General features: G+C 40.9%; 1 protein-coding gene across 4 annotated transcripts in view; it reads right to left on the bottom strand.

Moving 5' to 3' along the window:
• Nucleotides 1–8,123, bottom strand: part of LOC115357101 (collagen alpha-1(XVII) chain-like) — a 29,709-nt gene extending 21,586 nt beyond the window's left edge. For 2 of the 4 annotated variants that reach the window (XM_030048467.1, XM_030048485.1), the window contains exons 1-11: nucleotides 7,998–8,123; nucleotides 5,826–5,899; nucleotides 5,386–5,436; nucleotides 4,235–4,693; nucleotides 3,980–4,036; nucleotides 2,849–2,896; nucleotides 2,106–2,249; nucleotides 1,767–1,865; nucleotides 655–720; nucleotides 485–562; nucleotides 121–171 (exon numbers count right to left, since the gene is read on the bottom strand). In XM_030048467.1, coding sequence (XP_029904327.1) covers nucleotides 121–171; nucleotides 485–562; nucleotides 655–720; nucleotides 1,767–1,865; nucleotides 2,106–2,249; nucleotides 2,849–2,896; nucleotides 3,980–4,036; nucleotides 4,235–4,693; nucleotides 5,386–5,436; nucleotides 5,826–5,889 — 1,117 coding nt within the window. In that variant the 5' untranslated portion in view covers nucleotides 5,890–5,899; nucleotides 7,998–8,123. The remainder of the gene's footprint in view (nucleotides 1–120; nucleotides 172–484; nucleotides 563–654; nucleotides 721–1,766; nucleotides 1,866–2,105; nucleotides 2,250–2,848; nucleotides 2,897–3,979; nucleotides 4,037–4,234; nucleotides 4,694–5,385; nucleotides 5,437–5,825; nucleotides 5,900–7,997) is intronic. The other 2 variants (XM_030048476.1, XM_030048494.1) reach the window with 2 other exon arrangements.
• Nucleotides 8,124–14,918: the final 6,795 nt, after the last annotated feature.

The raw sequence follows: 14,918 nt of genomic DNA, 5'->3' as shown, positions 1-14,918 counted from the left end.
TAAATTACATGATAACCTAATTTTGAAGACCAGCTGTGTTTGTAAGCCACTATATTATTATATTACCCCCTCTGTGTTCCATCTCACTCTGAAAGCATTATGTCTGTGTATGTTGCTAACCTGTGCTTGCAGTTATTCCAGTGCTGGAGACATTTTTCTGTACACCGTAAACTGCAAAAAGAAGAAGAAACACAATACACAATGTAAATACAATATACCTATAGCTATATCTATATCTATCTATCTACACATACCTATACACACACACCCACACACATTTTCTTCCATTTTTATTGTGTGGACATTGTTCTCTGGAGACAACAACAAAAAAAAACAACAACAATCAAATAGGCATATTTTTTGGCAACAAGATATTATCATGTGATCAAAGCAACAAAAGGAAGTCCTTGACCAGTGTTGGCCTCTGCCTCTGGCGTCACCTGACAGTAATGTTGCTTTGTGTGTCACTGCCTTATCTCCGTACCTGTTTGTGCGCTGACTGCATTAGGGGGGACAGTGGCAGTGGCACTGGCCAGGTTATTCTGAACTCCATACACTGGAACTGAGACAGAGAGGAAACATGCCCAAGGTTATCTATTATTAGGAGCAGGAGCTGGAATCGTACTGGGCCAGACATAAGAGGAAGAGGCTCACCAGTACTGCTGGCAGACAGCCCACTGCTCACAGAGGGAGCGCTCAGAGTCAGGTTGTTCTGAAGTCCTGAACATGCAAAGAATAGAATAGAATAGAATAGAATAGAAGGAGGATATACCTGAGCTTATACAGGAGAGTATACAGCAGAGACATACAATTTTCTCCCCCTCTTTTATCCCATGCAAGTCTTTCCCACTCCATCCATCCAACCACCCTTGAAGAGGATAGTTTGTAATCTGAATATAATGTAATAAATTGAAAATACAGGCACCAAAATACAAAAGCATGGCATAGAATACTATTACCACTACCACCACCACTACTACTACTACTACTACTACTACTACTACTAATAATAATAATAATAATAATAATAATAATAATTAAGACAATAAAAAATAAGAAACACATATAATAAAAGTGCAACACAAAGTGATGCCTGTAATAATGTACAACCCTCATATTCACACCCTCAGTGTGGTTTTGATGATTTCTTATTTACTGATTCCACAGCTCAATATTACCTTTTTTTTTTTTTTTTTTAAGGAAAATTCATAAGCAACTCCCAAATATCATTATATCACTTTTTTTTCTTCATAATGTTATTTTATTGGCATCTGCCTTTGCTCAGCCATTGTTTTTTCCCAATATAAAGCCAGTGAATTGTTGGCTCTAGTCAATAGTAAGTAGACTGGAATTGTGAGTGTAAGCACACATTAATGCCTTTTGCCATGCATTTTTAGAAAAAGCAAAAGCCATGGGAAATTTAAAAGTCAAATATTCTCAAAATATTCATCACATATCCCTTGCTGATTTCTGTTCTTTTATTTTAATTTATTGCTTCATGGTGCATGGTACAAAGGAACTCCTGTGCCAAACAGAATAATGTTTTAATTGCCTTTTTTAAGCTAAAGGTCTTAGATGATTCATCCTCTGATCATCATAGCAAAGTCCACTTTTGCGGGAAAAAGAAATCCCCCTTTGCCAAGCTAACTTTAACACTGTGATAGTGGAGGGGTATTGGTTAGAGAGCTGTGTAGCTTTGATTTTCTTGCTCCACAAAGGCAGTGTTTTATTGATGAAACTGTGCAATGTGTTGTCATACGACTGACCTGAATGGTAAAGAGTGGAGGAAGATGACAGGTTGTTGGGGTTGGTGCTGTAACCATAGCTACTGCTCACTCCTCCAGACCAAATGCTGTCATACTGGCCTAAAAGGAGTGACATAAAAATTATAGATGCAAAGAACATGCAAAGTGCAACTCATGTACTGTGCATCATCTGAATGTTGTATTATAATCAGTGAAACCTGCTTGTGTGCTTTTTGATTGGAAAGAAAACCTGCAGACTCTCAGGCCTCCAGTCCCAAACCCACTTTAGCAATCTTTGGATTATCACTGCCCCAGGCTACTGTCTCTGAGACCATCCAGAGTGAACACATAGGCTGCTACCTGTGTGTGAGCTCTCAGACATGGTCCTGGTGTCCACGCTGGCCTTCTTGGGGCTGGGCAGGGTGTTGGTAGGGGAGCGAGGGGGGCTGATGCTACTGGACTGGCTGCCTCTAAGTAGTCGCTTCACATCATCCAACTCTGTCCCTGTAGATTACACACCTTCAGCAAGTATCCTTCCTGTCTCCAATTCATATTCACTTCCTATTAAGTTGCATTGTATAACAAATCAACAGTGTATAAAAGCATGCAAAAGAGACAGTCTAGTGCATTTTAAATACAATTAAATGATACTTAAGCAAAGAAAGTTCAGAGGGAATTTTGGCAGGACTTGCTTTAGGACTGGATGTGTCATGGCTGCAACACATTCTCATTCCCAGCTTGTCAAAGGCCGCAGCTAATTCATGCCCCTTTTTGCATCTGATATCAATGTGAAAGGCACCCTTCAGCATCAGGATGAGATACACTGGGCTTTCTCGCTTTTGTCAGGTGTCAGTGTCACGTGCTTAGATTTAGGCAACAAAAATGTTTGGTTAAGGTTAGGGGAAGGTTAGGTTTCGGCATAAAAACCACTTGGTTAAGGATAGGGAAAGGTTAAGTACTGACGCCAAAGGGTGCCTTTGGCCTCTAATGGGGGCCTTTGGCGTCGGTATCAGATGCAGAAGGGCATGACAAACGTGCGGTATTTGATGCTCTGGGAATGAGAATCGGCTGGCATATTCACAGCTGTGTTGGGTCCTACTCACAACTTGCTGATGGAGAAGCACTCTGAAGTCTGGCTCGGATCTCACTCTCTGAAACAGAAGAAACTACTGATGTCATACCCACTACAACCTATGGAAATTGTAATAACAATCTAAATTGTATTTATATGAGTTGTTTATGGATATTCCCCTTAAAATTGCTCCATGAAAAGCTACACTGAAGTGAGGACTGATTAGATTAAACTGACAAAAAATGCAGAGTAAGTGCAAAGTTTAAAGGTTGAGTCTTTAAAGTTGTCAGTGATCTGACTCACTGATAGGTTACATGAGTATTCCATTTTTTTTTTTTTTTTTTTTTTTTTTTTTGGCAGTGGAGTCGATACTCCAGTCAGCCATAAATTTTGCACAGTGTCTCTTTAAAGTGGCATGAAACCAAGGCAAAAAATATATATACTTTGCCGGCCTCTAGTGGCTGAAATTGTTACTGTAGTGATGTAATTTTATATATCCAACAGTGATACATCACTCTTGAATGGTCAGAAAGAAAAGGTCTTGGCTGCATCCTGGAGAATGGGGCAGAGTTACACCTCAACCTTATCTTAACCATCGTAGACTAACAATGTTAGTCTAAGTAGAACAGCAGTGGGTCAATGGCCAGTGGAATTGATTGTGAAGTGGGGTTACATGATACTTCTCTTAGCTGTGTAACTCCACCCTGAGCTGCAGGACACAGCAAAGGTAGTTAGTCAAAAATGCAACAATGTATGACCTGACATACGGTATGACCACACCCAACAGTGATGTTAGATGTTGGTTAGAAGTGTTGCACGGTTTGAGAGTTTGACCCACAGAGGTTAATGCACCAAAACTTTTCTCCCATATAAGGTTTAGGGCTTCAGTCACCAGCCATGTAATACAGCAGGTGGTGACATCATGTGCCACCAAAGACCAAGTACCCTCCTTTTCATCATTAGAGGCCAGGCTTCACACAGATTTGTGTCTGAGGTTTAGTGACTCTAAGTGTTATGTTATATCTGCTCTGGGTCTTCCCTCTGGTGGCAGAACTTGAATTTGCATTTGCAGTAGCTAAAAGAAAAACAAGTTAATACATAGGTGATTTTGAATGCTATATACACATTCCATATTATAATGCCAGAATCAGCTGACAGTTACCATACTCCTTCCTGGGGAATTCTGGAGAAGAATTCCCACTTGAACTTCCTGAACTCCCTGAAACAGGGCAACAAAGGAAAGGACACATCACTATAGTCCTCACTTGACTGTCCAAATCCACACAAAAGCTGTAACATCGACATGAAAATGCAGTCTTAATCATAAAGCTGTATGGTTCCTTAACAAAATGTGAAAAATCAAACAACAAAGTTTGCTAAAGAGGGACGAAGGGATTGACCTTGAACCCTGACTGACCGTCTAAAGCCTCGGCGCGAGTTGCTGTCACGGTGTTCATGCTCTTCCTCTCCTTTGGAACAGGTGAGTACGCTGTCGTAGACGATGAGCCCCTTTTTGCACCCCCTGATCCACCTGAATTGTAGCTGGTCTTGGTCACCGTGGTAACAGTCACAGCACCTAAACCACCTCCTCCTTTTCCACCACCACTTGCAAACATGGAGGAGACATTGGAGCCCCCTCCCGCTGGACTAGACTCAAACTCCACAGCTCCTGAGCTTCCTTCACCTGAGGCTGTGATGGAGGAAGGCCCTAGAGAAGTGACAATGATGCCTCCAGTGCCCTTGCTGACTCCAGATCCACTAGAGCTGGAGGAAGAGGAGCCACTAGAGGTGATCAGTGCTGAACTGCTTCTGCCACCTGACCCTCCCTCAGCTCTGCCAGAGAGCCCAACACCCAGTGAGGGATCACCCAAGGCTGCTGTAGATGAGTGGAGAGGAGTCAAAGAGAGGAGTAGTCAGTAATTTATTCAATTGCCATGCTTATTTATAGCAATACGAAATGATCTAAAAATACCATTAATCACGTCATCATTTAATCTTTGAAAAGCTGATCTTGTCAAAGCCCTCATCCACACCTCAGATGACATTCTGCCCGCTGGTGTAAAGATGGCTACTATCTAAATGCCTTTTGAGTTTCAGCTGCAAGACAGCACTTGCAAAGCAAACATTCGCTTATAATAGGAACGTCTTTTGTGATCAAATAGCATTCCCTGTCTAAGTGTCTGTTTTCCTGGGACTGTGCCTGAGCATGCCTTAGTCCATACCGTTAAACCCCTCCGCTCTCCTATGAGACTGATTTATGGAACTTGCATAAAGTAACAGTTTCTGTCAGTGCTGCTGGTACTGCCCTGGGTAATGACTTTCTTCTCCCCTAGTCAGAGCTGTTGGGGAAAGGTTTTGTCGCACCACTTTTTGAGCTACAAGCGACCCCTAGTGGCAAACTACAGCAATAACACATTTCACAATTCTCAATCAGCTCCAATGCAAAGCATGCATAGAGAAGCTGCTTTCAGTCCTAAAAAGAAATTATCTAAATCACCACAGTGTGGATATGTAGATAGTTATGTACAGCATCTCTCAGGGTGAATGGAGATTAACGGAACAACTCACTTGCTGGCTGTGATGTCAGTCTAGCTGTTGTTGTTACTGTTTCTGTGATCACTGCAAAGAGAAATGTGTTAATAGAACACCTAAAAGAGAGTGGTAGAATTGTATTTTCTTAAATAAAATGTCTACACTTTTGAATTTGTACCACTTTATTTTCTATTATCACAGAATTGTTTTTCTTTTTTTCATCTCTCATACTTGTCATTTTATGTTTTGCTGATCTTCTGCTGTTCTTTACCATGTTGTACACTGTTGTCATTAAATACTTTCATTCAGCTAACTTCATATCAGCACCTCTAAACAGCCACCATCAGGAATATTGCCAGTATCCAAGCATACAAACACATCCATTAAACTCATGGCTCTGCAGGCATGCATGCATGCCTGCATTGTTTCATTTGCATTTCTATCACACTTACACATCAAGATCTGGCAGACCTTACCTTTGCCAGTTCCTCCTCCACCTCCACCAGAACTGACAATCCTGGCTGTAGTCAGATTGTCCATCCCATGCTAGCTGTTACAAAACAGAGCATGCACTGATTTTAACTCGAGATTGCTCCTGCAAAGAATTCATGAGGCCTACTTACTGTATTGCGTGCAGAATAAAAGAGCGAAACTCCATGAAAGGGTAGAACTCCATCACATTGAACTGGAAGGTTACAATACCTCACAGCAGTATTTGCAGTCCTTTTGAACAGGCCTCATTGTTCATATTGTGAGGCAATCTATCTTTCTTTTGTGGCCATGTATGACACCTAAGGGGAGGCTCTTTGAGATGTCTTACTGATTTCAAAGCTCTACCTGTAGTTGTATAGAAAAGGCACCACTCTTTGTTCCCTTGATGAATGTGACTTTTTGCAAAGTGGACCTGTGAGGCATATCGCTATACAAAGTCCAAGGTTTCAGTCATGGCTCCAGGTAACGACACAAAATCTCTGCCCACAAGCCAAACAGATGGCACTCAACAAAACTGCTGTTGGAAGGCAGGAGCATGCACAGAGGCTCTCAGAGGGAGGACGTAAGCTGAAATAGAGCATTTTAACAAACAATTCAATGCTCAGGGATCAGGGTGAGGGGCGGTGGATGCAGCTCCTTGATCTACTTTTTGAGGAATACTGTTTTTTTTAAAGAAGGGTTTTGTTTGACAGTGATATCCACCATTAACAAAATATATGCTGGTATTCTCAGATACTCAATTTGACAGCGAGGTATTTCTTTACTGAGTCAGTAGGAAGGCACAGAACAAGGGACATGCAGGAGACAGGATTCAATCACATGCCAGATGAGGTAAACACAATCTCAGAGGTGGTTGTTGTTACCACTTCTCCGTCTCCAGGAGTAAACTGTTGTTTCTCTACCTTCTGTTGAGACTGTGATTCTGCTTCCATATGGAAATGACATCCTTGTGGGAATGTTTTTGTGTGAACATTAAAATGAATAATGTGAACCACAAGAGGGAACATTTTCACCGCTCACTGCACAGTGTTTGGCCTCTGAAATGTTGCTGTAAAATGACACCCTGTTCAAAGTGACTCCATCCAACAGCCTACACTGCCACACATGGACAGGACTAGATATACAGAGAGGGAATCTGAAGACATTTCCATTTTCCTCCATAATTTTTGGAAAATAACAATTAAATAAAATTGATTTTAAAAAATTCTTTGTTCTTTTTTTTTTCTAAATTCATTACAATAATTTATTCATGTAAAAGATTCCCTTAAGAGACAGCAAATTCCATTTTGGCCAATGAAAACATGTTCATGGAAAGAAAATATCAGATAGATGTCAGTACAATTACATTCAGTGAGAACACTTGGCAAAGCCCACAGTTTTACATTTACAGTCCAGACACTTTGACATGGCAATCCCATCAGCTGAAACAGCAGAATGAGCTTTAGTTTCTATGTCATTAAAATTGCAGTGAAAACGTCAGATCCACAGCAATTAGACTATAGACTGGACAAATGTCCCTGTTACATTTTGCAATAATGAGATGTTAGAAGGATGCTATGATGAGTGAGAAACAAACACAGTGACAAGTTCTCTGTAATCTGGGGCAAACAAAAACAGTTTCTCAGTGTTTACATCCTGAACTGGGCATTGATGTCATAATTACTGTAATTGCCCTGAAAGGTGATGGGTGGTGTAGAGCTGGGCCTATTGCCTGGCAGGTGTCCTTTTGTATAGACAAAAACCCCAAGTTATACATTTACACCCTTTACCGAGCATGACTCACCATAACTTTTACTGCATTCCCCATTTTTTCCACAATGTGTTTGATCCTTGAGCAGCTTAATGCAGAACGTATGCTTTGCACAGAATATGGGACAGAGCAATAAATCTAATAATCACCAATACCCTATTATTAGTTTAATGTTTTTTACAATCATGAACATTGTAATTGTTATTGTTATCATTATTATTATTATTAGTAGTAGTAGTAGTAGCAATAGTACTAGTAGTAGTAGTGGCAGTAGTAGTAGTAAGTAAGAGATCATGGTTTGATACTCAGACAATGCACAAAAAGCATTACTGTTGTGCAAATATTATGTCTTTATTATAGGAAAAACTGCCTCCATCTGTAAAGCGCTGCAGTGACTTTTGCCTACCTTTTAGGTTATTTAAGAGAAAATAATCCCCCTGATGCCTTTGGGCCCAAAATAGTGTCGACTTTGTTAGAATATCCTCCTCTCCATAGCAGTGGGCTGTCGTGTGTTAAGACCTGATACTGATAGGACTTGCTGTACAGTGCCAGTGACTTGTATGTGCCCAGACAGTTTATGTATTAGCGTTTTTCTGACTCATAGCTTCGACAAGTTCCAACAAAGTGGAGGGGGCTGTTATAGCCCCCTCCATGACAGTACAGGAAAATAGCTTTGGGGCACAATAATGGATGGCAAAGTGCAGCAGCAGATCTGAGGAATGTGCAGCACTACAAATACTGCTCTATAAATTCATAATCATTTTTGTACTTTTGCACGTTTTTTATGGTTATGTTACAATTGGCCGTATAGTTCAATGTTTCTTGCATTATCCAATGTATTACATAGTTAAGGGCAGCTTGGCTGCTAAGCAGAGGACAGACACAGCAGGAGCCAGATGTACTTTCTCTATCTTGTTATTTAGGTCTGTTGCATTAGATACACGCCCAGTCAACATTCACACACATAGCATAGCACATTCCAGAAACAAGGCATGGACAGTGGTTGGCCTGTCCATGTCCGGGTAACTGGCCAATTATTCTCGGTTGTGTTTAAGTCCAACCTCTGTACGGGGCAGGCCCAAGCCCAAGAACATAAATGTGTATCATTTCCTGATATCAGGGCGCTTTCTGACTGAGATCCTGCGGGAGCTCTGTCACACTGAGACCAGCGCTGCTTTGCTTTATATGTGACCATAATAAATATTGCATCAGAAAATTGAAGACTGACTCCGGTCTGTCCTTGGGCTTTCAACAAAAGAATCGGGAGCTAACAATTGGTGCCGGTGACCCGGATTGACTGACTCTGAGACCGTGTCCGATTGAGGACCGCCGGAGTCGATCGGAGGAGAAATTTTTTCAGACAATTCCAGGGCCCTAAAACAAAGGTAAAGCAGAAAACCTTTTTCCATCTGAAATTTCTGCACATTGGACATACTAAATTAAATTGTCTGATTAATGCTACCCTCTGATCGCTAAATTCGCTAAATTATAGTAGCCTAAAATTATGGGAAAATAAATAACTGTGTTATCAACTGAATGGTCACATGTAAAGTATAAACACATAGACTCATGTGAGGGAAGGTGAATAAGTGTCCTAGTTCTAATTTAAATTCTAAAATCTAAAGGTTTTATAGGACACTAGAGTTTCCACTTAAAGTGATGCCGGATTATTGCCAAATAGTCAGAGACCAGAGAACAGAGAAAGTCTGATGTCAGGAAAAGGTTCTGATGTCAGGAAAAAGTTCTGATGTCGGGAAAAGGTTCTGATGTCGGGGAAAATCTTGATGCCACTAGGTGAAATTTCCTGTATTTCTGTAGACAACAGGCCTAAGGTTCAATAAGGATACAGGGAAAGTTTGTTATTTTTCATACCAATGTGGGGTGGTTTCCTACTTGATTGATGTTTTTACTGTGCATGTGGCAGTGTATCGAACAGTTGAGACTGGTCGAGAATTCCTGCCCTGACACAGATCTCAAGTAGTTCTGAAAGGGGGGCATTGGAATAGATTAGAACGGGGATTTTTTAGTTTAGGGTGTTGCAGAGGTGGTGAATTAAAACGAGTGGTTAGACTGGGAGAACCCCCAGCGATTAAGCGCACAGAGCACTAGGCTCCGTGTAGAAGCTTCTTAATCGGGTCCCCACTCGGGCACTGTGCCATTCACCCTCTCTGAATAACACGTGTACATATTTAATGATGTTGCAAAAGGTTATTGACAAATGGAAGGACTGTAAACCCGGCTCCTTCTGGTCGGTGCTGTTAGAAACAGTAAAGAGGTGGCGTAAGAAAGCTACAAAGGAGGCAAAAGCAAAATTTCATGAGACAGGAGTATGGCAAAGAGGATGGGCAGAAAAAGAAGCAAAAAGGACAGAAACATTTCTGCCTAATTGCCAGTGTTGTTTGGGAGAAGTTAAATTCCCCATTCACGAGGTGCCAGTTAAGACCTTGACTTCTCCGGAGACACACTGTGCCGAGTTTAGAGATAACACGTCCAAACCAAAAACAATTCAGACTCAATGTGCCAGGCCCAGAGACAAAACAATTTCACCAAAAGCAACTGAGATTGCTCCGGCACCCACAACCTCGCCCCGTCCCTTCGCTGAGGCAAGGGCGATGTTGGAAGCAATCCAACACCAGATGCCTCAAAGTGAACCCACCAGCTCGAAAACAACTAGCACGCCTCCAAATACCACTTCTGCTATGGCAGAAGTAGAGCTACCTACTTCAGTCGTTTTGTCTGATACCTTTGAGCCCCCAACAGAACAATCTCGATCAGATGCTACACCGTCTGAACATGAATACGTGAACAGCCCTGGAGCTGCAGGTGGTGACACCACTGTACATGGGGCACCCTTTGCTGTTGAGCGAAGAGGGCTCCGTGATGGGAGAGTATCTGTTGATTCATCACGTCACCCTCACAGGCATGATCATGGCAACATTAACACTTGTTCAGACACCCATCGTCGTCACCATCAAATGCCTTTAGTGACAGCAACCACCACTGGAGGCCGCGCCTCCACCTCTTATTCGCCCTTTTCTCTACTAGACACAACACTGATTAAGACCAAGCTGCCTGACATCAACAAAGGGGGCGCGCCTTGGATAAAGGCATTTTTGGAGACATGCGCAGGCGTAGTCCCTGCTCTGGGTGATTTCAGACGTGTGTTTGCAACTTGCACGTCCTTGGGAATGTTGAGAGAAATAGAGCAACACTGTCTGACTGATGCAGACCCAGACGATGTGCCTTTGAGTCACTTGGTTCATTCTCTTTGGCCTGCCATAAGAGAAAAGTTTCCGGTGCAGATGCGGTCAGCTGAGTTGAGTCGCATCCCACCTGATGAGGATGAGAAAGGGGCTGCGTATTTACTTAGAGTACGGGAAATGTGGCAGGACAGAACTGGTGAAGATCCTGTTGACAATGAGACTCTTGAATTGCTATTTAGGGGAGCAGTTGAGGCTTCAGTGCCCCCGTCTACACAAGCTGCACTCAAAAAGGTGGTAGGACTGCCTGTCATGAACTATCACATGTGGGCGGCCCATGTCACTCAATACCTGGATAATGAGCTTGAGCAACGCATTCAGGAGAAAAAAGATTTGTTCTCCCTTAAGACACAGTTGGTTAAATCACAACTAAGGGAGATAAGAGATAAAGAAAAACAGAATAAAGCATCTGTTAAACAGCTTCTCCAACAGGCTCCTCCTCAAGTGCCACCCCCTGTGCAGCCCCCTCCTCAGGTGCCTTACAGCCCTCACCCGGAACTAACACCCTACCCTCATTCACAGGCGGTAAAACAGAACAGACCTTGTTGGTTCAAAAACGTTTGGCGAGGCAAACTATACGATCACAAGCCCAAATCAAGGCCAAGCAGAGATGATACATGCTACACATGCAGAGGCTACAGACACTGGGCTGCACGTTGTCCGACCTACTCACACCCACCAGACTTCCGTATTCCACAATATGCTTATGACATTTATCCGCCCCCACAGCATGGTTCTACTATGCCCTGCATGAACCAGATCAGGTTGCCATAGTCAGGTGCAGAGGACACCAAAAAGGAGATGGAGGGGACCATATAAGGTGGCTGAAGTTACATCACACTGTGTGAAGGTGTGGTTAACAGACGACAGACTAAGTGACTGGATACACAAGACCCACTGTGTACTGACCCAGGACCCAGACGACAGAACATTGACTGAGGTTCGGACTGACTTAGGAACCTCTCCTACTGACACTGACTGGACACTTGACCTTGACTGGGATACACTTAGACACGGAGATGGCCATAATTGTATATAGGAGTGTATATGTACTTTCTATTTTATTTTTATTTTTATCTATTTCACTAGCACAGTGCTGGGGTTGTTACCATTGCATTTCACTGCTGCTGTACTTGTACATTCATGCATGTGACAAAGATGAATCTTGAATATTGTACCATGAGACTATGGACGTGAGGCAACAATGCGGCAGACATCAGAAATCAGAAATCTTAATTGTCATTATGCCAAAAGCATAACAAAATTATGGGGGTTTTCCATTTCCAGCGTTTCATCAGAAGAATAAAGGAGAAACAACTAACAACAAGATAAAAAAAAAATATATATATATGACAAGCAGTTTAAAAGCAACTGAAGCCTCAGTTAAACCAGAAAAAAATAGCATTCACACACAACAGAAGTACTTATGTACTTACGTCAGCAAGCGTATAGTGGAGGTCACTGTGCGTGCTCAAAAGGGACAGCCCTTATCTCATAACATTGGCAACAACGCCATTTAAAGGATATCACTAAATATTTCGCACCATGGACAGGATACAGGGCCTGTCTCTCTCTCTTTCTCTATTTTACACACATACACACACACACACACATACACACACACACACAAAGCATTTACACCACCTTTAATAGCAGCTTTAAATGATAGGCCTTTGAATTACTGGAATCATGAAATGCACACACATAATTTGAGTTCAGATTACATAGTCTGGAAATATTAGAACCATCCACTTTCCATGGAAAGTTCTTGCAAGAAACAAGTTGTGTGACAGACTGCAATAAAGGCTATTTACATTTAGACAACATAAATAAATTCAGGGTTATGAAGGAAAATATGCAGATGTGTTGGATTCCGGAAAATAAAAGAATAATGAATTGCTCTAAAATGACAACACATTAAAATATTAAAGCTCAGAGAGAGCGGAAAGGGCTGGGGAGTTTTTCTGATACAGAGGCTTCCTGAAAGATAGTAATTGACTTTATTGATATGGGGGATCTGACTATCATTTCTCAAAATGTAAATGGACTCAATAATTGTATCAAAAGAAAGAAAATTTTACAACAAATGAAAAAACAAAAAGGTGACATACTATTTTTTCAAGAAACACACTTGACACAGGAGGAACATAAGAAGTTAGGTATGATTGCAAACGCTCAGGTTTTCTCCTCTTCCTATAACTCATCAAGGAGAGGAGTAGCCCTTATCACAAAAAATTACATAGCATTCCAAAAGACAAATAGTATAACAGATAGGGAAGGACGACATGTCTTGGTGATGGGCAAAATAGAAAACATAGAAATAACCTTTATAAACATTTATTACCCACCAGACGAGGATACTGAACTTATGAACCAAATTATCGATTTAATAGTAACTGAAGGAAGAGGAAAAGTTATTATTGGGGGTGACTGGAATCTAATCCTAAACCCTACCCTGGATTCAACATCAAGACTTAAACATAGGTCCGAGAAAACTGCAAATATCCTGCGTAAAGCGTGTAGAGAACTGGGGATAATAGATGTCTGGAGAACCTTACATCCAAAAACAAAAGACTATACATATTATTCTAATAGACACGCCCAAATAATAGATTGGACTATTTCTTCATGTTTAGCAAAGATATATCAACTGTCAAAAACTGCATTATTGGAACAGCAACACCATCGGCTCATGCAATGGTTACCTTAACAGTAAAACTAAATTCAATAAAGGGGAAAAATTTGTGGAGGATGAACAACTCACTTCTGCAAGATGAAGATTTTAAAGATACTGTTAAAAAAAAAAAACACTAAGTGAATACTTAGAACTAAACGATACTGAAGAAATTAATAGCATAATCTTGTGGGAAGGGGCGAAAGCTGTCTTAAGGGGAGAAATAATTAGATACTCATCATAAGAAAAAAACAGCAGGAAAAAGCTAAGACAGAACTTGAATCACAAATAAAAGTACTAGAAGACAAACATAAAAAATCACATGATCCAGAATTAAATAAACAATTGAAAAAGAAACGAGCTGACTTAGATAAAGTGCTGACAGAAGAAGTAGAGAAATCCTTAATACTTACTAAACAAACACATTATGATGGAGGAACGAAATCAAGGAAAGGTTTAGCCTACAGACTCAAGAAACAAAAAAGTAAATCTTATGTCACCAAGTTAAATCTGGATACAGATGAAGTCCTAACAGAAAAAATGAAATTGCAGATGCATTTGCAAAATATTATGAGGCATTAAATAAAGATGATAATGACAAAGTATATGCAAAAGAAACTGAGGCATATCTTGAGAAACTAAAGCTAAAACAAGTTTTACCAACACAAAATGACAAACTTGTTAGGAAAATAACGGAAGAGGAAATATTAAATCAAATTAAGATATTAAAAAAAAAAGAGAAGTGCCCAGGAGACGATGGCTACCCTAATGAATTTTAAGAGTTTCAAGGATTGCTTTTACCCCTTTTATATAAAGCCTATAATTTTGCGTTAGAATCGGGAACCTGGGCAGCAACATGGAATTCATCTGTAATCACTGTCATCCATAAGGAGGGAAGAGATAAAACAGATAGATCTTTCTATCGTCCAATTTCATTATTAAACACCGGCCAAAAAAAAAAAAAAATATTAACAGCCATATTAGCCAACAGACTTAAAGTTATCATGCCAGATTTAACAGACAATGACCAGTCTGGTTTCATTCCCAATAGACTCTTATCAGACAATATAAGGCGCACACTTGACATCATCGATTACTCAGGAAAAATAGTAAAGACTTAGTTCTACTGACACTCGATGCGGAGAAAGCCTTCGATAGGGTCCTGTGGCCATTTATTTTTCCATATACACAAGGGAACAAGACAAGGGGACCCACTGTCTGCACTTATCTTTGCTTTATGCATGGAACCGCTTGCTGAAGTGATAAGGAAACAAAACAAGATAAAAGGGGTAACTATAGGTTCAGAATGTCGTAAATTGGCACTATATGCGGACGATATTATGTTATATCTTACGTCACCAGAACATTCAATTCCAGAACTAATGAAAATAAT

The sequence above is a fragment of the Myripristis murdjan genome, chromosome 1 (genome assembly GCF_902150065.1).
Source record: "Myripristis murdjan chromosome 1, fMyrMur1.1, whole genome shotgun sequence".
Taxonomy (NCBI): Eukaryota; Metazoa; Chordata; class Actinopteri; order Holocentriformes; family Holocentridae; genus Myripristis; species Myripristis murdjan.
Note: the sequence above shows the minus strand (reverse complement) of the source record. Positions and strands in the feature narration are given on the sequence as shown.